This window comes from Cervus canadensis, chromosome 22 (genome assembly GCF_019320065.1).
Source record: "Cervus canadensis isolate Bull #8, Minnesota chromosome 22, ASM1932006v1, whole genome shotgun sequence".
Taxonomy (NCBI): Eukaryota; Metazoa; Chordata; class Mammalia; order Artiodactyla; family Cervidae; genus Cervus; species Cervus canadensis.
The window spans coordinates 10,798,515-10,824,440 of NC_057407.1; the positions used below are offsets into that span (position 1 = coordinate 10,798,515).

Below are 25,926 nucleotides of genomic sequence, written 5' to 3' on the forward strand. Positions count from 1 at the left end.
GATCAGGGGAGAGAGCAAAGCTGGCCTCCGTAGCCCGTCTCCAATGGCATGGGGGCCACCCAGGCCCTCAGGGAGGACCTCAGAGACTGGATCCAAGCCCAGTCCTGACTCCCACAAAGTCACATGGCCAGCCCGCACCCAGGAGTATGTAAGAATGAGCTGAGTGCAAGGTGAGCAAGTACCGTGTCTGTGAATTGAGCGCAGCAGCCCTTGACTCCAGGCTGATCCCTCCATGGAAGCTGTGGAGGTCCGACTCCTTTCAGCCCCTAAGCAGGGTCCAGCTCCTGCTACCAGCCTGGCCTGGGCTGTGTGGCTTGGATAGAATTGGGTCATTCCTAGGGTTCTCAATGCGGGAGACCTGGGTTCAATCCCTGGGTTAGGAAGATCCCCTGGAGAAGGGAAAGGCTACCCACTCCAGTATTATGGCCTGGAGAATATACAGTCCATGGGGTTGCAAAGAGTCGGACATGACTGAGCGACTTTCACTTAACACTTAGGGTTCTTAGTTTCCTGATACCCTGAGCTGAAGTGGCTAACCGGAACCTTCGACACCGTCGGGGGTTCCCATGGGAACTGTCCGGGTCCCATGGGAAGCCCTGCTGGCGGTTGTGAGGAGAGCAGGGTCCCCCTTTGTACCCCTCTCTGAAGGGACTGGTTACCATCACCACCAGCCAGAGAACCTTTAGCGTCTTTGACCTCATAACAAGAAAACCGCTATGTAAGAGCTACAGATTCTGGGACTACTCCCCCTCCTGGACACTTCTCAGTCATCCTCCAGCGAAACAGTGAAAAGGCCAGTTTTACAGTTCACAGAGCAGGAAAAACAAGGGAGGCTCCCTCAGCTTTGCTGGGTGCCCTGAGCTGGCCTCCACCTGGCCCTGGCCTTGGCTGTGGAGAGATGGGGAAGCGGCTCAGGGCAGCTCTGCCCAATGGAAGGCAAGCCTTGTGGTGGCTCCTTCCAGGGGCCAAGGTCTCTCTTGGAGACACTGACTCTCAGAGTAGGGAATGCCACCATATTGCCCCTGCTCTGCTGTGTCTGTAGCCCTCTCCTGGGGCATGCATTCTAGGGGAATGGAGGGGTCAGACTCCCAGCCTACTGTGGCCAAGGAGCAGATTCTGGGGGCTTGAAGCACCCACAAAGATCCCTGTGTTCAAATGAGAGCACTGATGCTCAGTAGGCCAGGGCTAGGACTCAAACCCAAGGCTGCTGTGCCTCCCAGCTTCCAGCCCTTTATCCCCTGCAGACCCCCAACCTGCCTTGATTTCCAGGAGCAGTTCTGTCTTGCCATTCCTGGGAGTCAGTATGAGGCCAGGCCACATGGGCAAGCAGAGGGAACCCTGAGCTAGAACTGTCTGGGCCTTCTTTCCTTTGAACCTTGCAGTTGAGCAAGGTATCTGGGCAGCCCCGCAGGCCTTCCCCCTCCTCTTCCATCTTGCCATCATTTCTGAGGCTCCTACTGGACACTGAGCCCCGAGCAACTGCTTTACATTTAGTGGTGTTAATCCTCACAACCCCACAGACTGGGTTTTTAATCACATCCGTGGTGAGGAAACCAACGCTCAGCAGGGTGTAGTCACAGGTCAGCTCACCCTGCTGGACTGGAAGGGAGGGGGAGGTCACCAGCGGTGCCCATGTGAATGGTCAGACTGAGGTCAGCATAGCTAGGTTCTGGGCTGCCTCCTGCAAAGCTTAGTGCAGAGGTCCACCACCGAGGCCTAGCAGGGGTTACCCGGGCTGTTCACAGAGGGTTTTAAGTTTTTATTTATTTATTGACTGTGCTGGATCTTCATTGCTACACACAGGCTTTCTCTAGTTGTGAGCGGGGCCCACACTCTAGTTGCCGTACGCGGTCTTCTCATTGCTGTAGCTTCTCTTGTCATGGAGCACAGACTCAAGAGCGCTGGCTCAGCCGTTGTGGTGCATGGGCTCAGTTGCCCTGCAGCATGTGGGATCTTCCCAGACCAGGGCTTAAGCCTGTGTCTCTTGTGTTGCAAGGTGGATTCTTAACCACTGGACCACCAGAGTTCTCCTGGGGTCCTGCAACATAGGCTTAGGCCTCAGTCTCCCGAGCCCTGCAATGTGCCAGGCTCCTAGGAGATGACACCCCTCAGAAGAGCCTGGAAAATATGGAGACTGAACGGTACACCCTGAACCAAGTGCTTCTGGGATTATCTCATTCATTCTCAAGACATCCCATAAAGCAAAGTCCGTGAACCCTCCCATTTTACAGGTGAGGAAAACTAAAACTGGGAAAGGCTAAGGAACCTGCTCACATGCAGGCTGAACTGGGATTCCCTTCCAGGCTGGGTAACCCTGGGCCTGATGCCTTAGTCATCACACCTGGCTTGAAGAGGGTAGGGCCCAGGACAGGGGTAGAGCAGGCCTGGAATGAGGACAGTCTGGGCAAAAGCCTGGATGCCTGAGGCACATGGGTGTGAATGTGTAGTGGCGAGGTGGTGATGGTGGTGGATGCCCATGGAGGAGCTCTGAATGCACTTTGGGAACCACGGCCTAATGTAAAGAGTCTCAGGGTGAGTTACAGGGTCAGGTAGGCACTGAGGATATCCTCTGGCTGCCAGAAAGAAGGGTTAGGGGAGCGACTAAGCCAAGGTCTAGAGGCTGCTAGGAGCTAGAGCAGTTGACCTTCTGGAATAGAACAACTCACAACCATTGCTGAGGAACTGGATATAGGGTGGGGGGTAGCCAGTACCACAATGGAGCCCAAGGCTCTGACTGGAACCTGGGGGCCCTGGAGCTACCTTGGACTAGGGGACTAGAATGGACAGGGCATCTGGAGATCCAAATGTGACCCTGTGGGGATATAGCCTAAAAGCAGCCCTTTAAATGGAGTCGTGAAGACCACCCTCCCAGGTCTGAGTGCTGTCAACAACAGTAACTGGCCTCTCCATATGTAACGGTGCCAAGTGCCACAGATACTTTGTCATAATCCTCTGCACATGAGGCGTACCTTCCTTAGCCCACTAGACAGATGAAGAAACCCAGGTTTAACTTGCGCAACATCACACAAGCAGGAAGTGGCCATGCTGGGGTTTGAACCCAGTCCTCAGACCTTCCAGCTGGAAGGGGAGTGAGCAGGCCACAGAGGCCAGCTGCAGCCCAGGGCCCTGGTACCCAGCTGGGGTGCCCCCAGGGCCGACATGGGGTTCCAGGGCAAAGAGGAAAGTGGTGAGTCAAACAGAAAGCACCAGATGGGGAGTGAGCTTCCTCCCCTCCCAGCTGCCCCTGGTGCCAAACTTTCACACCCCGCTGCTGCAGAGGAGCCCATGGGGGAGGGGAGGGCAGTGAAAGTGGCTGCTGCTGAAAGGAGACTCTGATGTACTCCGGATGTGGCGGGGGTGGGGGGGACACTGACAGTCGCCGAGACTCAGGTTCCCAGCTGACAGGTGGGTGAGGAAAGTGAGTCCTCTCTCAGCATAAGTTGGTATAAAGCCTACCAGGCCAGAGGGGAGCATTTCAGGTCCCCAGACCTGAGAGGTTCTGGGAGGAGGTGCAGGTGGATATGCCTAAAACCCTTGTTGGAGGCATTCCACAGCTCAAGAACTGCCCAGGTCTCCCCACTTTCTGCTGGCACAGAAATCCTCTCTTGTCATTCCACCCAGCCCTCCTGCCCAGATCCTTGGAGCTGTGGAATTTTCAAACCAACTTTTACATGGAACTCAACTATGTATTTTTTAAAAGACAAAAGCAGTGTCCTAAACATAAATGGATTTTGTTAGTTCACGTTCTTAACACTTAGCATTAAGTCCATCATGGTGAACCGCAATGAGCACTGATGTTTAAACGGGGGGCTGGGGTGGGAGCTGCAGTCTCCTGTCAGCCTCAGCTTTCAGTTTCTTGCAGTATTTGATTTTGGTGGCACAGGACCAAGTGACCCCACCAAGTGATTTGCACAGACAAGTGGGTACAAATGGGAGTGAGTTTCCGAAGGCCCCCTTATAGTCTCTTTTATTCTCAGGGACCTCAGGAGAAGCCTTATGTCCTGCTCAGCCTAGACCCAAGACTCTGGACACAGGAGGAGGAGTCTTAACATATCATAATTTGATGTTGTGCCCATCTGAGTGTGTGTGTCATTTTTTAAACTGGGTTTTTTTTCCAGTAGTTAAAAATATGAATGAAAGAGAGGGAGAGAGAATGGAAAGGAAAGGAGGAAGGGAAGTGAAGGAGAAAGAAGGAATTCAGGCTTCTGAGGATGCCCTCGCTCAGCTTCTTGGTGAGGACGCCCACCCTGACTGCTCCACCCCTACCTGTCCTCAGGTTCCAGTGCCTCCTCTTACTCAGCATCTGTCTCAGCAAGTGAATCTGGGCCACAGACTTCTGAAAAGTCTTAGGAGTCCACGACTCCTCCTGGTTTCTGTGGGCCTTCCAGGTACTCAGCCCTGGTTCTGGGCAGGGCAGAAGGCCCTATGTAGGGGACAGGGGATAGGGGCTTCCCTGGGCTTTGTGCTGTGTCTCCAGAGGTGGGAGGACTGGGGAACCCAGTGCCCCTGAGAGCCTGGGGTTTCTGAACGTTCAGTTCTGGGAACTTGCTGTGCTTCAGAAAGAGAGAAATGAGAAGCAAAACCCTAGGGCCTCAGCGCCACCAACCCCCCCCTTCCTGTCTTCCTTCCGCTGAGTCATAGCCAAGCACACAGCACCTCTGCCTCCTTCGGGGCCATATGGGTGGGGTGGAATTCACGGTCACGTGAGGACACAGCATCTGGACAAGTCCTCTTTTCCTGCAAGTGTCTGTGCAGAGCCCCGAGTTGCTGAGCGCTAAAGCTGCCTCCCAAGCTTGGAGAAGGGGTGACTGAGGTCTTTAGTGTCCTGTGTCTCCCCGCGATCCCCAGGCCAGCTGTTCACCTACAAGCATTGAGCACCAACTGTAAGCCAGACAGGGTGATTCAGGTGGGGCCCTGTCCTTGAGGAACTTGTGGATTTGGACATGGACTCTTCCTGACAGGCCCCTCATGAGTGACCGGCTCTTTAGGCTTGCTCTGGTCAGTGGAGGGCCATGGGAGCCAGGCCACATCACACATGCCCATCATAAAGACCTGCACACCTCACACAGGTGTCTGTAGGTATGTGCATGTGCGCGCGTGTGGGACTGGAGCACGTGGGTTCATGTCCGTGATCATAGATGTCCGCACAGGCCCTGCATTGGATTGCGGAGCTCCAGGCTCTGGTATCCAGGTCAGGACCTTGCGTGTGTGGCCTCTGTGAGGGGCCCCAGGTTGTTGAGGGCTGAGGCTATCTTCCAATCTGGAAGAAGGGGTGACTGAGATTCTTAGGGGAGAGACATCACCCTGTCTTGGAGGCCCAAGTACTGTCACTGAGTCATGAGAGTCCATGGGAGTTTGAGTACTGTGCCCCCATTTTATGGAAAAGAAAGCTGAAGCCCAGAAGGGGCCCATGATTTGCCCAAGGTCACAGAGCAAGTTGGGGGAGATCTAGAAGGGGAACAAGCCAGACCTGGGCACCTGTCTACCTCCTTGACCTTTCTGGCCTGGCATTTGGGGTTTGGCACCCCCTGATGACCACAGTGCATCAAACTCTGGGTTGATTCTCCCAGCAAACCACCTGGGGACCAACCACAGGGTCCTCCTACACCTCGCCATTCCCAGGAAGTTTCCCTGCACTATATCTTTGCTTGGGTGACCTCACTGCCTGTAGTTCCCTCTCTTTCTCAATCAGTCTCTGTCTCTCTCTGATTCCTCAAATAAGATCCAAACTTCCAAATTCTGCTTAAATGCTTCCTCTACCTTCTTTGACCCCCTGGGACTTTTCCCCTACCTCTAGCCTCTCTTGGCCTCTGTCCCCCTCATTCCCACATCACTGTTCACCCACCTCCTAAATATAAAATTAATCCATAGAGCCCTAGGCTGGGTGTGAGGGGTCCTTTGAGGCTGAGACAGTGGAAGCCCCACCCAGGCCAGTCCAGCCCTCCAGACTTTGCCAGTCACTGAGGTGGGCCCTGGAGCTGGGAGAAGAGACAGCACCTCTGCTAGGCCTCGCCACCTGCCCCCAATTCTGCCGCTTTGCTCAAGGCCCAGACCTGGAGCACTGTACTTGAGGCGAGATTGATTCCTCAACCTTCAGTGTTTACCATCCCAGGTTGTTTATTCCCCCACACCTTGAATACCCCTCCACTGAGGACTCGGCCTGTGTTTCATGGGGTGGAGGGTGGGGGGTCAAAGAAAGAGTAGGGAACCCTTGGATTTTTGTTGGGTGTCGCTCTTTTGTTGAACTACTCCAGCCAGAGTTGTCTGCTCCTTTCCAAAGCTGTTTCCCTCCACTTGGTCTCAGGAAGTGGGCAGGGGGCTGGCCATCTTTGCCTCATGAGGCTTTGAACCCCATCATGCCAGCTGTCCCCTCGCTCCTCTCCAGCCATGACTAGGAGCCTAAGACTGATTGTCGGACCTACCCTTGGTGCTGGAGTATGAAGGAAAAACGGACAGAGACACTGCCCATCAGGAATTGATGGCCAAGTGGAGGACAGAGGCAAGTAAACAGGTCCTTATCCTTGCCGCCTGTGGTGTGAGTTCGATTGCTGTCTGCTGGGCACCGTGCCAGGCCCTGGGCATGGGTGGTATTCAGATAAGGCCCTGCTCTCGTGGAGCATGTCCTCTCCTACTCAGGTTCCCACTCAGCACTTGCAGTGCTCAGCTTGAGCTTTCCCTACAGCACAGGCCAGCTTAGGAGGTGGAATGGTCAGGGAGCTCACCCTCTGGAGCAGCCCTAAGCCCGAGAAGGGTGGGAATTGGTGGATACACATGCCAGCTTCCTCCCCCCTTCAGGTGGGACAACCCCAAGGAGTGTTCTACACCACCTGTCAACCGGGGACTGACCTCAGAGGGAACACATTTACACACCTGCTCTGGCTTCCTTTCCTTCCCTGTCTCACTTCCTCTCTCATCTCCATCAGGAACTAGGAAGGTTCTATGATTTCACCCAGCTCACAAGCTGCCGTATTCCAAGGATGCTGGTGGAAGATACAGCACTCCTGCTTGAGAAACAAAGGTTAGTTTATTTCCCACTGTAACAGTAGACAGAGGATCAGCATTTTCTTGAACCACTTCCCTGAACCCAGTGCCTGCAGCGTGACCCTATAAGGACCAGATGATGCCTGCACATGCAGTAGGTTGACAGCAGAGAAACCCTGAGATCAGGGAACCCAAATCTTTTGTAATAGACTGTAAGCCAACCTGCCTAACCTTTGCCCCAGAGGCAGATATTATCTTTATTATACTAGACAATAAATAAATCTGCCTTTTTCCCTGGAGGGAGACATTATTTCTATCTTCTAAGGCTATTCACTGGAATAATCACCCTTGACAGTATTGTTTGGAACAAGGGCAGTCAGTGCCTCTGTGAACAAATGTACAGAAAAGGGAGACAGCCAGCAAGAATTGTCTCCCAGTACTCTATCGGTGCTTCATGACATCACCTCCGAAATAAACTATTTGTGTTTGGATCTTTTTATTAATATTTATTCATTTATTTGGCTGCATCAGCTCTTTGTTGCAGCATGCTGGATCTTTAGTTGCACATGTGGGATCTAGTTCCCTGACAAGGAATAGAACCCTGGCTCCCTACATTGGGAGTGTGGAGTATTAGCCACTGGACCATCAGGGAAGTTCCCGTGTTTGGATCCTTGACCCTGAGCCTGCCTCTGGGGAAAACCCTTCAAGACTGGGAAGATGACACTAAATAAGCGTTAATGGGTTTTCTGACGTTGGTCTCATTTCTCCAGATCTTCCTGCAAATAATTCTGGGGAGCCACACGAAGGAAGAAATTTCCTTTCCCAGAATCAATACTATTGTGACTTCTTAGGAATGTGCTCTAAAGGACTCTTGGAGTGTAATTTTTCACATTTAAATATTTAGTCCATCTATAATATGGTGGTTGCCTCTGTGAGGTAGACGTTGGACTTCATTTTTCCCCCAAATCATTCTAATATAATTTATGGGAAATCATGCCTGGTCCATCATCAGTATCTTCTAATCTGCCTGCAACTTGTTATGTAGAATATGTCACAAACACACACATGATCAATTCACAGACAATGGACTAACAAACACATGGGCATCGCCATCACTGGGGATTTGACACTCACCACTGGCACAAAGTAAGACAAACCCATCCCACTCACGATGACACCATTCAAGCTCCAGTGAAATGCAGGGAGGCTGCGAACCAGCCTTAGAGTTCACAGAGGGTTTGAACGTGAATTGGAAAGGTTTCTTTCTTAAAAATATTTAGTAATTAATGCAAACTTCAAAAACTTGGGGACGTCACTGGCAGTCCAGTGGTTAAGAGTCTGTGCTCCCACTACAGGGGGCGCAGGCTTAATCTCTGGTTGGGGAACTAAGATCCTGCAGGTGGCTTGATGTGGCCACAAAATAAGTAGTATTTCTGGGGCTCCTGTCTACTTGGGCCCATGGTCAAGGGGGAATCCAAGGGGTGGGCTGGGACTAGGCAAGAAGCCCCAAGGAGAAAAATCACCAAACATATATACTCCTCACCATGATTCTATACTAGAGGAGGGCATGGCAACTCACTCTAAGTATTCTTGCCTGAAGAATCCCCCTGAACAGAAGAGCCTGATAGGCTGCAATGACATGTTGGGGGAGGTGGGTAGCAGGTTTGGAGCTGTGCTAAGTGAGAGCCAGGAGTGACCAGAGGGCTTGAGGGGAGGGCAGCTCCCTGCCCACACCTCTGTCCAGCCTTGACCAGGGAGGGGTCTCCATTCTTCTCGAGGCGAACAGGTCCTGAGTGGTTAAAAGACTGTCCCAAGGTTACCCAGCCAGAGAGGGAGGCCCTTACTTCCTTTCTGTGCCTGTCTAGACATGCCCCCCAGCACCCCTTCCAGGCCCCTGGGACCTGTGATAGGAACAGTCACGGCCACTCCTCAGAGTGTGATTAGGTCCCAGCCCAGTCCCAGAACGGGGTCACAGCCTCCATGGCTTCCTGGGGGCCCTGCAGCTTGTCCTCTTCATTCTCTTAAGTAAGGACACCGAGGCTCCAAAGGGCCAGATGTGTGCTCAGGACTGCACTGCTGGGCACGAGTGCTAGGGCCACACCAGGTGGCCTGATGCTGCAGCTGGGGCCTGTACCCCAGCGGGGGAACCGGGATCTGAGGGGAAAGATCCTGGAGGAAAAGACTGGCCTGAAGGGGAGACAGGAGTCCTGGCCAGAGGTTGCCTGTTCGTTAGTGAGGGACTCAGTGCTCAGTGCACGGCGCTGGGATCCCACCTTGCTCTCCCTCCTCCTTCCCCTTCACCCATCACAGCCCCAGCTGCTGACCAGCCTGGCCAGTACGCTGTCACCGAGCATCACCAAACATCCTACTTTCACCTGTGCCCCCTCCCCCGCACACCGCCCCTCCTCCCAGGAACACACAGCCTTCCCCCCTCCCCCATATCGTTTCCCACTGTCCACTCTGTGCCTATCCTAGGGCTGGGTGCTGGGTACCACAGATGTTGCACCAGACCTGGGCCTGCCCTGGCAGACCCAGTGCTGAGACAGAGGAGTCTACAGAGGCACCTGCAGTCAGAGAGGGTTTCCTGGAGGCATGGACTTCCAGCTGCGGCCGCAGTACCTCCTCCCCCTCACCTGGGTCACTGCCCCTCCTCTAAGCCTCTCTCCCTGGAGTGGCCAGCGGGTTCCTGGAAGCGTCCCATCGCTCTGCAGTGCCGATTCCAAGAACTGCGGCTCCTGGCAGCACTTGCTCAGGATCCTTTCCTAGAACATAGGCCTCGCCCCACCCAGGCTACTGGGGTCTCATTGGGCAGCTGGCGGAGGCAATGAAGGAGGGGGGTGCCCTGGGCGGGGCCTCTGTAGGATCCAGACACTGGGAGGTGGGCCTCAGCTGTCAGCCCGGAGAGGGTGGCCACCCTAGCGTCGGGGGCAGGAGGTCAATGTGTGTGAAGGCACTTTGACTCCAGTCAGCTGTGGGGGCGGGCTAAACCCAGGGAGTTCAGCTCACAGCCTCCCTGCACACACAAGAGGCTCACCCATGGGGCCTTGAACTTGGCCTCTGGTTGCTACACTCCACCGTCAGTCCCGGCCCCCCCACCCCCATCCCAGGGTTCCATCTCATAAGTATAAGGCACAAGCCTTCCTCTGGCTTCAGAGCAGGCCTTCAATCAGATGGCCTCCAGAGGTACAGGAGTGTCAGGTTCTGAGCAGTGAAGGGGGATGGGCCAGCCAGTGCTTGGAAGGACAGGACACCTGTGTTATTAATCGTGTTATAATTTTACCTTGCCGGATTATGATGGAGGAAGTCACCTCATCCCGCACCCTCAGCAAGGTGGGTGGGGGTTGGGGGTGACAGCCACCAATTCGTGGGCCAGGACAGGGTCTGCCTTCCCTCAAGGTCACTGGGCCTCCCCCTCTGAGGCGTGTCCTCCACCCCCGCCACCTCTGAGCTGGCGACAGGCCTGCCCACCCGCCTGGGACCTGCCAGATCACGTTGAGCAACCAGTTCCTGAGAAGCGTTGAAGGCTGTTTGGTTTAAAATTAACTCCCCCGCTCCCCCTCCCCTGCCTGCAGGCCTCCTCCGAGTTCTTGGAAGAGGCGCTCTGCTCTTTCTTCCTGGGAAGAGGCCTCTAGCCGCAGCTGCTGCGATTCTAGCAAAAACACCTCACCCAAGGTGGGGGTGGGGGGGTGCCCATGCCCCGCCTTCTCTGCCCTCTGTGAGGACACCCAGGGATCCTTCTGGAGCCCAGCTTGCCCCAGTGCATCCACCGACCCCAAGAGGAGAACAGGGGTGGCTGTCAAGGTGCCGAGACCAGGTGTGCTGCCCTAAAGCCCACGCCCTCACCCATTGGCACCTGCTGGCTCTGAAGAGTAAAAGGGCTACAGAGACCCAGTCTGGGCACCTCTGGGGTAGAGACAGTGAGTGCTGACCACACGGACAGCACACCCGGGACTTTGGTCTACTTTGAGGGATGTTTGGCTCAGAGAGAGAAAGCACGGTGCCCAGGGTCAGCCAGCTTTGCCCACCTAGGCTCAGCCTGCCCACTAGATGCTGGGCTGACAATGCTGACCCAGAGGCATGCCCCGGCAGGCACTCACACTAGGGTTAGAGCTCTTCTTGTCTCTTCCCCACACTCCTCTGCCTGCCCTGGGAACCCATCTCCTTCTGGATAAGCCTTCGTTTTCTAGCGTCTCCTTGGGCTCCATGTCTCTGGAACTTTGGAGAAAATGTTTCCGGAGAACCTGCTCTCCTACAGCTCCTCCTACCACAGCCATCTACCCGAAGGAGCTGAGAAAAACAAAGGAATGTTGGCCAAGTGGAAAGGTCAAGATACACACACAGACACACTGATGTTGCTCAGAAGTAGGGCTGGTGGGGGTGGGAAGGGGAGAAGTGCTTCTTAGGGGAAGGCGGAGAGAGAAGAAACACTTTTAAAAACAAAGCTCTGGCCCAACCCAAACTGAGTGAAATCTTCACCTCTGCTATAGGAGGCACCCGGCTCTGGGGACAGGAAATCCCAGGCTGGCTCATGGGTGCTGGGTGTGGGGAGTCCCTGCAACAGGGCTCTCTCTGGGGAGCATTTGCTGGGTGGTACTCCCCTTCCAGCCACACCATCAGAGTGTGGGTCACCCTAATGAGGACTGTGCAGTGAAACAGTCCTAGAGGACTGCCTGGAGGAGTCGTGGCCATCCCAAGATCCCTTAGCCCTCGGAGGCCACTTCTTGCACTCTGGGCCCTGCCTGCTTCAACCAGGCTTGAGTCATGGAAGCAGCTGTCCTTCCACTGAGCAGAAAGCTTTGGCCACACCAAAAGGCTCCTCCAGCTTTGGGCCTGTCACGTCCCCTCCTGCTCATAGATGAGCATCAGCTACCATTCACCCCGTATTCCCCCACAGCCAGGCACAGCCCTGCTCCAGCCACCCTGTAGCAGGGCACTTCTACTATCTCTGTCAGACAGATGGGGAAACTGAGGCTCCAAGAGATTAAACCACTTGCCTGAGATCCTTAGGGTGATTTTGGAGGGGCTGAAATTTGAACTCTGCCTGAGTTCTTTCCACTTGGCTAAATTTGCCTCTTCAGTGACAACCCCAGGAGACTCTCATGGGAAGTGTGGAGTGTGTGTGTGTGAGAGAGAGAGAGAGAGAGAGAGAGAGAGAAATTTAGCCAAAGAATGCTTGTTTGGAATTAGTCATGGAAATTATGTTTTTTTCTCCCCAGGCTGGAGAGACCTGGGAAAACTCAGGCCTCAGGGGGATTCCCTAGGATGCGGTGGGTACCCAACACAGGCATGAATCTGCTAGAGAAGCTGAGGAAGACTTCTCAGAAAAGGAGTATTTGAGTTGGACTTGGAAGGGTGAGTAAGAGTTTGCCCTGGCAGAATGAGGAAGAGGGACATTCCGGGATGAATGATATCATGGGGAGGGCTGTTTGGAGAGAAGTAGAATGGAATGGCCTGGTGGATTGGGAAGCAACATCTTGGAATCTGGGGTGAGGCACAGGCAAGTTATGAGGGGAGCCTGTGAATATCACTAAGTGAGGAAGGTGGGCCACTATCGGGTTTGCAAGCCCCTCACTTTGGAGGTGCTGGCAGGGCTGAGGGGGCCAGTGAGGAGGCCATCAGGTCAGTGACCCGTGGTGAGGCTGGATGTGGGCAAGGCAGCCATGGGGAGCCACAGGAGAGCCGCCTGCGGAGGACCAGTGCCAGGGTAGAGGGATGTGGAGACCAGCAGGTGGCGGGGTGCGTGTGGGGGGTGTGGAGGTATGTCTCGGGAACAGTCTGGACAGTCTGTCCAGGACGAGTCCAGGTCTGGACAGGGGGAGTCCTGAACCAGGCTGTTCGTATTGCCAGGCAGACTCCTGTTCAAGAGTTCCAGGGTGAGGCGGCCAAGCCCTGGCCTGGGATTCAAAGCCCTGGGCTCCAATCCTGCGTGGCCTCTTCTCTGGTGACCGTGGACAAGTCACCCTGCCTCTCTGGATATCGGGCTTACAGCTTTGAAAGGGGACCGACCCAGCTCACCTCCCTGACCTGTGACTCACCTTTGAGGGCACATACCGCTGAGGGCTGAGAGAGTAACAGGCCTGAGGGAAACACACACACACCCCCCCTCCCCCAGGTGTGGGCACGGGTAGCAGATGGCCTAGTTTTTACTGAAGTGGCTAGAAGGTTGGGCTGGTCTGGCCTCTACCCCAAGCCGTACAGACACCAGACTGTGGGTCTGTTCACCATGATGGGAGCCCAAGGCCTTGGTCAGCAGGTGACGCCTGAAGGTGGAGGCCTGGGCTGGCAGTGCAGCACCAAAGCTGGGGCGGGGGCAGTGAGGGGCTACTTATATTTCCAGGGGGTTCCAGCCAGCTCTCCTGCAGCTCCCCTGGGGACTGCAAGGGACAGCAGCACCTGCTCAGCCCACCTCTCAGATGGGATTAAAATAAGGGACGAGGAATAGTTACAGTGACAGAATCCTCCTGGGTCCCCCCACGTTCCCTCTGAGAGACGTGCTGTCCCTCTCCCCACTTCAAAGCTGAGGAATCTTCTGAGGTTAGGTGAGGTCGAGGGACATGCCCCCCGAATCAAGTGTACAGCACATGATCCAGACTGCAGGGGAGGTTTGGGTAAAACCAGGGTGTGGGGGACACAGGAGAGAGGAGTAAACCTCTGGGGACCCTCCTCCGTCTCAGGTCTCAGATGTGAGAGCCCCAGCCTGCCTCAGCTTGGGAGGGGACCCCCCCACCCCGCAACCCCGCAGTCGGGGTGGGGGAAGGACACCTTCCCCAGGAGAGACTGTTGAACTTCTGGCAAAGCTCCCACGCGCTTTATATTAAAACTGGTCTGACAGGTTGGTGTGAAAGGGCTGCCCAGGCCTGCGCAGGCTCTACATCTCCTCAAGGAAGAGGGCCTTTGGGAGGTTTCACAACCCTCCGGCCTCCCTGATCAGGACTTATCTCAGGCTCTTGGCCCCTCTGCTTCACCTTACATCTGTGAGGGGTGGGAGTCTCCCATCTAGAGTGCAGCCAGCCTGGCCCATGTCCCCAGCCCTATTTAGACCCATGTTCAGCCTTGATCATCCAGCAAGATTTGCTCAGTTTGCAGATTAGAAGCTGAATGCAGGGGCAGGGGGCCCGATAATGATTCCAAGGGTGTTAACGGCACTTAGTGGGCATGGGCGAAGTCTCCCAGGAAGACCTCTCATTGATTGACAAGAGAAACCTGAGTGGCCTGGTGGCATCTCTGTCCCAGAGTTGTTCCATCAGAGTGTTGTGAGTCCAAGGAGGGACACCAGATAAGATCAGTCTGTGAGCCCACCTCCCCTGGCCTGACGGAATCCTCCAGGGTGCAGTCCCCAGCCCCCCTCCTCCAAAATGCCCTCCTGAATCACCCCGCCCCTTGTGCCTGTCCCCAGCGCTTTGTGAGTGCCAAGGCTTTTTTAGCATGCCAGCCCCCGGGAGGCAGCGCAGAGCAGCAGTTGCACAAACAAGGTCTTGATTCAGGGTTTGGACTCTGCCTCTGCCCCTCACACCAAGCTATTGACCCTGAGAAAGCCACAACCTCTCTCTGAGCCGTACCTCTTTTCCTGTAATGCGCACAGCTTCTATTGGTGTGCAGGGCTGCAGGGAGAACTTAATGGGCATGAACCCCACCCCCAGGATCACCTCCCCTCCCCTGGTCTCCATCACACCCCACTCTGCCATATCCCAGACCTCTCAACCTCCTTTCTGGCCTCTGGCCCCCGGCCCTTGTGGGGTCATCCCCACCCAGCTGACAGGTTCACTGCTTAGAAATGAGCATCGGGTAATAGCATTTCCCTGCTGAACTCTGAAGGGGCGCCCCACCACCAGAACACCATCCGTGGGTACCCCCTCTGCCCTCTCCACCCGCCCTCTGTCTCCTCAACCCTCCTGGGAAGCCAGCCATCTTCTGGTCTTGCCAGGTTTGTTCCTGCCTCAGGGCCACTGCACCAGAGCTCCTTCCACCTAGGATGTCCTTTCCCAGCGGTGTCCAGGCTCAGGGCCACCTGGCTCTAGAACCTTCCTCGACCCTCTAATCTGCACCCCCCCGCCCCCCAGAGCACTCTCTTCCCTGCCCCCTGCTCTGCATTCATTTCACTCTCAGAACTCATTCCCTGTGTCCATCTGTGTGCTGGTCTATTGTCTCTCGCCCAACAGCCCATGAATCCCACAAGGACGGGGAGCATGTCCATCTTATTCCCTGCTGTGTCCTCAGGGCCCGGATGGAGTCCAGCCCAGTTGGTGCCCAGAGAGCAAGAGAGCTGGCAAAGGACAGTCGGTAAAGGGTTCCTATCAGTTATTGTGTACATGTCGTGCGGGTTCCTGTGCGCCCACCGGTCAGTTCCCCTCTTCCTCCCTGACCAGTGCCGGTAGGCGTGCCCCTTTCAGCAGCCCAGAACCACCTGGGGGTGACAGTCACCAGAGGATATTTAGCCTCTGTTAGGCTGGCTCTCTGACTTGGGTCTGGGGCCCAATGACACGCGCTCCACTGATCCTGTTCTAAGCAGGCTTCACTCCCTTGATAGGGAAATGTGAGAATAAGATTGAAGCCGACTGGGACTTCCCTGGAGGTCCACTGGTTAAGATTCATGCTTCCAATGCAAGGGCTGTGTTCTATCCCTGGTTGGGGAACTAAGATACCACATGCCACACAGCGTGGCAAAAAAAAAAAAAAATTGAAGCAGAAAACTACCAGGGGTCAGAGGCAGCTGGTAGCCCCTTTTCAGGCAAGAGCCAGACTCTGACTTGGGCTGAGGCAAGGAGGAAGGGGATAGGACTCTGTTGGCCAGGCCAGTAGCTCCAGAGACCTTAGCAAGCAGGGATACAAGGGGATAAAACCAGCATTCCAGAACAGCTCACCTGAAAGCTACCCCCACCCCAGCTGCCCATCCTTGCCACCTCACGTAGCAGTGCATGGGCAAGGGAGCGGTCGGGATCCCGCAGCCTGAGCTCTGCTCTGGGCCTCACCCCCTTAGCCACCCCCTTGCCCACTCTGGGCTTGTCTCCTCATCTGTGGAGTATGGGTAGTATTTTGTTGTCTAGTCGCCCAGTTGTGTTCAACACTTTGCAACCCCATGGACTGTAGCCTGCCAGTCTCCTCTGTCCATGGACTTCTCTAGGCAAGAATACTGGAGTGGGTTGCCATTTCCTTCTCCAGGGGCTCTTCCCCACCCAGGGATTGAAGCTAGGTTTCCTGGATTGGCAGGCGGATTCTTTACCGCTGAGCCACCAGGGTAATATTTAGGCCTACTCTAACCCTGTGGACACCCTGACGTCTCTCCTCTGTGGACAACAAAGGGCTTCCTTCCACTCTAGCACTGTCTGGGCCACGGTGCCAGGTAAGGAAGAGCCTGCCTTTGGCCCCTCTGTGTCTACTGCCTGTTCACTGGATGACTCAGGTCTGGGGCTGGAGCAGACTCAGGGGTCATCTCAGGCATCCTGGGAGTCACAAAGGAGCTGGGATCTAGGCTGAAGCAATGAGAAACCACAGACATCCCTGGCAGGGCCATGGTGCCCTGGACGAGGTGTGTTGCCAGGCCCTGCAGCCAGCAATGGAGAAGGTGCCAGGCGGGACACGTGGACCTGGTAAAGATAGCCCTCACCCACTTCTTGCACACTCTTACCCAATGGCAGCTCCATTCTTTCCCATGCCTCTCTCCATACCCGCAGGGTTCTACACCTCCAGAGTTCTTTATTTTTATCCTGTCCTGCCTCATCCTTGTCATCAACGTCTCTCCTCACACCTTCCTGTCTTCAGTCTGCTGACGTTTGCCTCTTTGAATCTGCAACTTTTAATTGTCTAAGGGCTAAGAAAATAGAAAGGTTAGAACTATTTCTGAAATGAGGGCTGAAAGGCCATGAGTGAGCTTCAGAGGTACTTTCCTGTGAGGGACTCAATGGTGTAGAAAGTTTCAGTACAGAGTAGGATTCCAGGTGCTGAAGTGCTCCAACGGCAGACCATCAGATAATGGAGAGTGTTTTCATTTTACTTGCTCTTTCACCTACTTCTAGTATGCAGGACCCTGATTGAAGGAGTCCCCAAACCCCAGTCAGCCTAGGACAGGACGCCATCAGATCCATCCCAGGCCAGACCCTGTGGCCAGCCACTATCCCCAGTCAACCATTCTGCCCCGCTGCGCAGAATGACCTTCCCTAGGCTCCTTGTGATCAGGGATATAAACTCCCCAGTCATGCCCTGGTGTCTTGGCAAGCCCTGTACCTTCTCCTTGGGGTGATCCAGCCTGACTTCTCTGTTAGGCCTCATCATCTCAAAAGACGCTGCCCCCAGCAGTGGTCCACAGCACCCATACCACTAGTATTTTCCACCTACGTTTAGTTGGCATCTCCCGTTCACACATCTTTCAGGTCTGATGCTCCTCTGCTAACCTCCCCCACCTGGCACTGGGCAGTGACCCTGCAGGCAGTCCCACTAGTGACCCTGCATCCCACCCTCCAAGGGGAAAAGAGGGAATGAGTGGACAAGGGCTTCTCCCTACCCCTTCCTCTAGAAAACTAACATCATGGTGTCTGGTCCCATCACTTCATGGCAAATAGAAGGGGAAAAGGTGGAAGCAGTGACAGATTTCCTCTTCTTGAGCTCTAAAATCACTGTGGATGGTGACTGCAGCCATGAAATTAGAAGATAATTGCTTCTTGGCGGGAAAGCTATGACAAACCTAGACAGTGTGTTAAAAAGCAAAGACATCATGTTGATGACAATAGTCATATAGTCATATAGTTCATATAGTCAAGGCTATGGTCTTTCCATTAGGAGAAGGCAATAGCAGCCCACTCCAGTACTTATGTCTGGAGAATCCCATGGATGGAGGAGCCTGGTAGGCTGCAGTCCATGGGGTCGCTAGGAGTCAGACACAACTGAACAACTTCACTTTCACTTATTACTTTCATGCATTGGAGAAGGAAATGGCAACCCACTCCAGTGTTCTTGCCTGGAGAATCCCAGGGATGGGGGAGCCTGGTGGGCTGCAGTCCATGGGGTCGCTATGAGTCGGACACGACTGAAGCAACTTAGCAGCAGCAGCAGCAGCGTGGTCTTTCCATTAGTCATACATGGATGTGAGAGCTGGAGAGTAAAGAAAGCAAAGCATGGGAGAATTTAGGCTTTCTAACTGTAGTGCTAGAGAAGACTCTTGAGAGTCCCTCGGAAAGCAAGGGGATCAAACCGGTCAATCTCAAATGAAATCAACTCTGAATACTCTTTGGAAGGGCTAATGCTGAAGCTGAAGCATCCAATACTTTGGCCACATGATGCAAACAGCCCTGACTCACTGGAAAAGACCCTGATGCTGGGAAAGATTGAGGGCAGAAGAAGAGGATGACAGAGGATGAGATGGTTGGATGGCATAACCGATTCATTGGGCATGAACTTGGACAAACTCTGGGAGATGGTGAGGGACAGGGAAGCCTGGTGTGCTGCAGTCCATGGGGTTATGAAGAGTTGGACACGATTTGGTGACTAAACAACAACAATAACAACCCTCTCCACTTTTCACTGGGTGCCCTATCAGGGCCGGCTCAGCCACACAGGTCTTTGGGCCTCTGCTGACCCCCATGTAAAGTGGGGGATGCTGACAGTAAGATCGAAGGGGACAAATGGTATACGACTCAAAAAAAAGGCCCCTCTGAGGGCTCCATACATGAAAGGTACAATTTTATTGTCATTACAGAAAAAGCAGTGAAAATAAAAAGACTACCAAACTGTTTAAAGCAATAATTATTTTATAAAGTCTCATCGGATATGGAATTTCGTTCCCTCTCTTGAGTGAACGCATGTTCCTGGGCAGGAAGCAGACCCAGCAGAGCTGGAGCAGTGGCCCTCCAACGACCATGCCGCTCCCTGACCCGGCCCCCGACTCGTGCAGGGCCTGTGCCCCGGCGAGACCAGCTCTACGCAGACAGGGCTCGGCCCCGGAGGGGGTGAGTGGCAGGCTCTGCTGGGCGCTAACATGTTGGCTCCATGTTCTTGTTTATTCACCCATCCTCCCAAAACAGGGCTGGAGGCCAAGGAGAAGGACTGCTTCTCGGGTGGACGGGTTAGTGCCAGGACATGCAGGACCACCTTGGGTCCAGCAGCGCATCTCAGGGTGGGAGGAACCAGAGAAGCTGGGGCCAGTCTGGGGCCCCTGGAGTGCTCAGGGCAGAGAGAAGGGGTCGGCTCACCCCAAGACCAACCCAGGGAGAATAAATAAATAAATACTATATAACTGTGCTGTCCCCCAGTTTGGTCTGCGCCCCTGCCCGGGGACTGTCACCATCAACCTCGGTTCCTCTGGCTGATATGCCCCTGAGACAGAGGCTGGCTAGCTGGAAGGAAGGGGCCCGCCCCACCCTGAGGATGGAGAAACCAGGGTCGGCCAAGTCTACGCAGTTCAGGAGTCCGCAGCAGGTGAGTGGGGGACTGGGCCCAGCCCACAGAGTTGAGACAAGGTCCTGCCAGTGCCCTCTCTTTTGACACATATGGCCCGCCACAATGGAGTCACGTGGGAGCCGGGGGGGCGGGGGGCGATGACCTCCAAGTCGTGTGACACTTTCCCTGACCCCTCACCCCCAGCCTTGTTCCTGCGGACCGTTCCTGGTCTAGCTGCCAGATGTGCACAGGCACCAGGATGACTGGAGGAGGGGTCGTGGGAGCCCAAGTCCAGCTGGGGCCCATGTCCCCTCCAGGGTCCAGCTGGATGAGGCCAGGCGGCTGCTCGGCCAGGTCAGAGCTGGAAGGGGTATTGTCGGAGGTAGTCAGCCATGCGGCGGGGGAGCGGCAGGCAGTCCACGTCAGCCACCAGACGGTTGATGACGAGGCGGCACAGGTGCTGCAGGCTTCGGGTGCTGCTCCTGCGAACAAAGGGCTGCACCAGTTTCAGGTGAACGGCCGTGGCGGGCAGGGCTGGGTCACCAGGCGCATCTTCCTTCGGGGTGGGCAGGGCCGGAGTGGTGGCAAGGTCGGGACTGTCACTCCGGGTGTCTGCGGCACAGGAGGCCACGTAGTGCTGGACCAGGCTCACCACATCTGGGAAGGCCAGGATGCGTGGCCTGGACAGGCAGTTGGAGTCCAGGCGGAAGCTAGAGTCGGCGTATTCAATGCGCACGTTGGTGGGCCCGCGGGTGGTCTTGACGGACAGTGTGAACAGGTAGCTGGGGTGGGTGCTGTCACGTACCAGGAAGGTGCCCTCTGGCATCTTCTGCAGGTGTTGCCGGGCCTCACTGGCCGTAATGGAACCCCAATACCAGCCTAGGCAAGTGGAGAGGAGAGTAACCAACTGGTCACAGTGGAAAGTAGCTGGGTGCATCAACCCAGAGCATGGCAGGGTTCAGCCTCTTGTCGTCACCCCTCCCTGGGGAGGGCTGGAGCCCTTCCCTCCCGTCAGACTCTTCTGGCCAGAGGCTTGCCTCTCAAATTAGACTCAACAGGCAGAGCTAATCTTCCCTCGTCAGACTTCCCAGGACAATTCCTCCTCCCTCCTCAGACTCACCAGATTCCCGAAGGTAGGAGAAGGTCTTGGCTATGCACAGCAGGTCCTCCTCGGGGTCCACCACCTTGGTCTCCCTCTCTGGCTGGGCTGGGGACTCCTCTACTGCCTCCTCCAGGAAGGCGCCAGCAGGCAAAGGCTGCATAACTGGTTGGGGCAGCTCCAGGGACCGGGCCCACAGGGGCCGCTGCCCAATCTGCTCCACGGCCAGCAAAGGACAAGGTCTAGAAGGAGGTGCGTGGGCAGTGAGTGGAGGCCCTGTGCTCTCTCCATTTCCAGAGATCCCCTCTGCCCCAGACTGGCTACATGACCTCTGGCCAGTCTATCTCACTGTGAGCCCCTGTTTCCCCTCTGCTCACTCATGAGACCAATACTCTACCTCCCGCTTGTCAGCACAAAAGGCCCCCTTGATGACCTCTCCCACATATGAACCCTCTTCTGAAAGAGACTTTCCCACCCTTCTGCATTTATCAAAGAACAATTATAGTTGGACCCAGTATCCATGGGGAGATGGTTCCAGGAGATGGAACCTGTGGATGCTTGAGTCCCTTATATGAATGGGGCAGTACAATGAATACATGGGCCCTCTGTATCCCCAGGTTTCACATCTGCAGGGACAAAGGGCCATCTGTAATCTCTCTCCTGTTTTGTACCAACCAAATCCATAGATCATTCCCTGTAGGCATCTCTAGTTCACAGTGGCCAGTTGGGGTTCCCACCTCAGACAGGATCCAGTGCAAAGAGGCCCCACAATGGTGCCCTCCTGGCAGAGGTGGCTGATTAAATGCATGGTACTGGTTGAGCCAAGGGATGGGTCACATGTTACCTCACCATGGACAACAGTGTCTGTCAGATGGAACTTGGTCTACACTGGCCAGGCCTTAGAGGCTAGAATTATCTCCCTGAACAGGTCAGACTCCCATCCTGTTCTCTCCTCCTCCCAGCTGAGGGTCTGGGGTACACAGTGGCCTCTAAAGGCACTAAGTCCCACCTCCCATAAATATGAGCTCCCACCAAAGGGCAGGGTACTCATCCCACATTCCAGATCCCACCCTGACAAGCCTGCCCTACCAGACACTGTGATCTTAAGCAAACATTGCTCTTCACTAGAGGTCCACTTCCCCACTGCCCCAGTGAGGGGTCATCCCAGCCCAGACACTAAGGGGTTGGGCCACACCATATTCTCAGATGACTAGGATTGGGTTGCTGAACCAGCCCCATCTGAGTAGTAGCTTCTCTTTAAAAGAAACCCACCCAGTGCAGTGATCCTGGGGTTTTTGGGAGTGAGAGGCATGGCCCTGGTTCCCATGGAAGAGACTGCCAGTCCTTTCCCACTCGTCACAAAAGAAATCCTCGGATCTCAGTTCTGGGTCTGGTTCTCTGCCAGGCCTCAAGACATCAGGATAATGTAACCTTGGGCCCTGCCCTAAAGGAGTGCTCATAACCCAACGTCATAAAAAAGCAAAGGATGTTATGGGGGAGCCAGGGTCAGCCTGCTCCTGAGCTGAGTCTCAGGGCAGAGGAAGGAGAAGCGGCAAAGGCACCACAGGCCAAGATGACGACACGGGGAAACGCTGCCAGGTATTGCTTATGCGGCAGGAAGAGGTGGGCAGGAGCTGGCGGCAGGAGCCAGGGAGAGGAACCAGATCTGACAATGTAAGTTACAGGTGACTCTTAGAAGATTTTAACAAATCATGGGCTGGCAACTGGTCATGAGAAGGGGCCATAAGACCCTGGCACACCATAGCCTGGTGGCACTTCTCCACCCCCACTCTGGACTCCCTCTAGAAGAGCTGGAGGCTGAGATCCAAGCAACTGGCTGAGGGCCTCCCTACTGGGACCCAGAGCTCAGCTCAGGCCAGGGAGCCTTCTAGGACATAGGAGGTGGCTAGCCAGTCAGACCAGACAGAGTCTCTGGGGGTGGCCATGTCCAAACAGCTTAGCATATGTGGGTGTAGGGACCTCTAGGGATGATGATATGATATCTGGATGTGTGAGTTGCTGTATTGGTCACCACAAGCTCCTGGTGAGTGACTATATATATCTGGGGAGGGGTGTGTCCACAGCTGTGTCATTGTGTCACGGTGGTGGTGATGGCTGTGGTGCTCCAGGTGTGGGTGGCCAGTATGTGAGGGTGCCTGCTGGGCAGCCCAGCCTGTGCATTCTGTTTGGGGACATAAACTAGTGAAGCAAACTCAACCCTGAGCAGGTAGCCCTCAGCAAAGCTGACACCCCAAACCTATAGTTGGGAATTCTTGCTCCCCGGCTCAGGAGAGCACTAGCTGGTCTTGCTCCCTGACAAGACCACTGGCCTGATGCACTGATATTCCAAGGGGGCCTTCAGCTGGAGCAAAGTGAGAGGGTGTGGGACCCCAGAATTGGCTGGGGTCCTGTGAACAAAGGCAGAAGCGTGGGGGAAGGTGTTCGGGAGTCCCACAGTGCAGAGAGGAGAAAGGGAGATGCTGGAGATGATCAGGGAGAAACAGAAGCACGTACAGTCTTCCTAGCACCTCCAGGTGCTGGGAACAGGACTGCTCAGAGCTGGGGGCACTTCAGCCTTGCCCCACCTTCCACCCTTCCTCACTTGGTACCATATTAGTTTTGATAACAGCAGTCACTGGGCCACCTAGCTCTCTCTGACTGTGGGAAGCACCCACTCACATCTTCTTTCACTCACCCTGGAGCTTCTGAGCTCCTGTCAGATGAGTTTGGAGAGCATCAGACCCTTGGTTGAAGGGGACGCTGAGGTTCTGGTCAGAAGGAATGTGTTAAGAATGCTCAGCTGAAGCCAAGACTGTCTTATAAGCCCCCACCCTACCCCTGCAAGTTTTGGGGAAACTCAGAGAAGGGAGGCAGGAGCCAAGGCACTTCTCACATTGGGATCCCACATTGGACTAAGAGTAGGGATGAGGCCATTGTGAGGGGGTGCCTCAGACAGGACTGGGTCAAACCTAGTCTCTTCCCAAGAGCTGCTTGTTCAGCAGGTGCCAACCTGGGTAGAGGTAAGGATCTCAGATTGGTTTCCCAAGAAGAGCCTAACCCCTAGCCTGAGGCAGGTGAGTGGATGACAGGACAGAAAGGGGCAACGGTCACATCTAGCCCACGGTCACAGTAGGTTACTGGGCCGGCAGGCCAGGGTAGAGCGCTCCCGATCCAGAACGGCTGGGCAAGAGAGCCACATCTGGGAGGAGGCGCTGCCTGAAGCGTCCACCTTTTCCAGCCAGAACCCAAGCTTAGCCCACCCTGTGTTTCTCCTGTCGCTAGCTGACCCCCAATTTCCGTACCCACAGTGCCAGGAGAGGTGGTGACGATGTTGTCACCATTCTTTGTTATCACACTCCCGAGGTCTTTCTCCGACCAATCAAGCCCTCTTAATAATACTCGGCGGCTAGCACGAGGCCAGTTCGCCGCCGCGTCCCGGCGCGGAGCTGGGCTGGGGCAGAGACCCGCGCTTACCCTTGAACGCAGAGGACCATGTCCTGGCAGCGGCAGCTGTTGCTCCGGAGCTGAGGCCCGGCCTGACGGCGGCAGCTGGAGTGAGCCAGTGGACGCGGATCGCGCTCTCAGGGCAGGCTCCCGAGGCGCACGGGCGCGGGCCGGGACTGAGAGGTGGCGGAGCGGGTGCGCCGGGAGAGCGCGGGGGGCGGGCCTGGAGGACGGGGCGGGGCGAACAGCCTAATCTTTTGTCCTCTGTGTCCCAGCCCTTCCCGGAAGCGACGTCTTCCTAGAACCGCCGGCTGTGCGGTCGGGTGGCGAGGGGTGCGGGTGGGGGGCGCCGGCTCCCTTAGTCTGGGGCCGCGGGCAGCTAAAGGAAACACCTTTGACAGATTTCCAAGAACTTTCCAGGAAAATGGGGCGGGGCCCTGCGCGCCGACCAGTCGCAGTGCAGGAGGTGGGGCCGAGTAGTCAGGGAGGGCCAATTAGAGCGCTGGGATCCGAGGCTGACGTGAGCCAAGGGGTTGGGCGTGACCTAGAGACCAACCGGTGAAAACCAAGTTGAATAGGGCTAGGGAGAGGCCGGTGCTCTACCTACTTGAGCTCAGATTTCTTTCGGGGCACTCCGCTTCGTTAGCGACAGGCCCGCTTATCTCTGGATAGGACCGGTGGCGGCACGAGGGCGCGGCCACGGGTCTGTCCGCCCAGCTATTGGCTCCTCCAAGGCGGTGTGCTGGTGTGCAGGCGCCCCCTATGGGCTGCACTTGGACCCCTGGACCCTATGTGGGGAGGCGAGTGGCATGGGTTGTGGTCCAGAGAGAAATATTAGGGGAGAAAAGGGGCTCAGAGGGAGTATCCAGATCCGAGCAGGTTCACGGAGGTCAAGCCTGCGACCACTGCAGCCAATAGGATCCAGGCGAGAAGGTTTCCCCTGGGAGTTGGGGAAGAAGGCGCCATCCCAACCTTTGCACTTTGCGGGGCCATCCAGTCTCGGCCCTAAACTGGCTTTTGGCCAGCCCTCCAGTCAGGGAGGAAATGACTACCGACTTGAGAAGACAGGCAAGGATAAAGAGTCCCCAGCTCACCCCACAGGACAGTTCACACGTGTCTCTGGCTTGGTGGGCCCCCTAAAAATATGGGAGAGAGACCTGGAGCTCCAAACACCCAGAGATAAACTGAAGCTAGGGGATAAAAGTAGAGAGGAGGAGCAGTGACAGCCTCTCCCATCTACACGGAGCACCTGATACATTTGATCCTCAGTAGCTGGTATTGCTCTCATTATTGCTAAGCCCCAGGGAACATGCCCCTACCTTTGATCCTTTCCACCTTTCCCCATTCACTGGACTCACCAGGGAGCATCCTTAAAGGGGCTGCACACATAGCCTCGGAGCCCGAGGGCCAGGAGATGAAAGAATTGGAGCAGTGGTAGGGTCCACCCCACCTTCCCCGTGTGTACCCCCCAAGTTCCCTGGAAAGAAGGTAAACTTCAGGTCCCCTAGCAGGGATGACAGGCTCCTGGCAGTGTCCAGAGGCACAAATGGTAGTATCCAGGCATTCCCCAAGGCAGATAGGGCTGGGCTTGTCCTGCCTGGGAGGGGATGGAAGACTGAGGGATCCAAAAGCAAAAGCCCGTTAAGCAGGACAACATGACAAAAATAATTGGTTCACATGAGAAATGACTTCATGAAACCCACTTCTCTGTAAACTTCTTGAAGGGAACTTGAGCTTCAGTGTAGCCCCACTTCAGTTCAGTTCAGTCACTCAGTCGTGTCCGACTCTTTGCCACTCCATGGACTGCAGCACATCAGGCTTCCCTGTCCATCACCAACTCCTGGAGCTTGCTCAAACTCATGTTCATCAAGTCGGTGATGCCATCCAACCATCTCATCCTCTGTTGTCCCCTTCTCCTCCCGCCTTCAATCATTCCCAGCATTAGGGTCTTTAAATGAGTCAGTTCTTTGCATCAGGTGGCCAAAGTATTGGAGTTTCAGCTTCAGCATCAGTCCTTCCAATGAATATGCAGG

The 25,926-nt window shown here is 55.3% G+C and overlaps 1 protein-coding gene and 1 long non-coding RNA gene across 2 annotated transcripts; one reads left to right on the top strand and one right to left on the bottom strand.

Moving 5' to 3' along the window:
- Positions 1–912: 912 nt before the first annotated feature.
- LOC122424761 lies at positions 913–16,076 on the top strand. The gene is made up of 3 exons (XR_006264523.1): positions 913–7,018; positions 12,198–12,333; positions 15,141–16,076. It is a non-coding gene; the product is annotated as an uncharacterized LOC122424761 (long non-coding RNA).
- Positions 16,077–18,637: 2,561 nt separating this feature from the next.
- Positions 18,638–24,300, bottom strand: CISH (cytokine inducible SH2 containing protein). The gene is made up of 3 exons (XM_043443115.1): positions 23,924–24,300; positions 20,471–20,691; positions 18,638–20,229 (listed from the first exon to the last, which is right to left on the bottom strand). The coding sequence occupies exons 1-3, from the start codon at positions 23,941–23,943 to the stop codon at positions 19,706–19,708; spliced, it is 765 nt and encodes a 254-aa protein (XP_043299050.1). The 5' UTR covers positions 23,944–24,300; the 3' UTR covers positions 18,638–19,705.
- Positions 24,301–25,926: the final 1,626 nt, after the last annotated feature.

Bases quoted from the DNA above. Each gene is read 5' to 3' on its own strand.
- CISH (XM_043443115.1), bottom strand. From the start codon at position 23,943: ATGGTCCTCTGCGTTCAAGG. The intron at 20,692-23,923 runs GTAAGCGCGGGT...ACCTCCTTCTAG, and splicing joins ATGGTCCTCTGCGTTCAAGG to ACCTTGTCCTTTGCTGGCCG. The intron at 20,230-20,470 runs GTGAGTCTGAGG...CCACTTGCCTAG, and splicing joins CTCCTACCTTCGGGAATCTG to GCTGGTATTGGGGTTCCATT.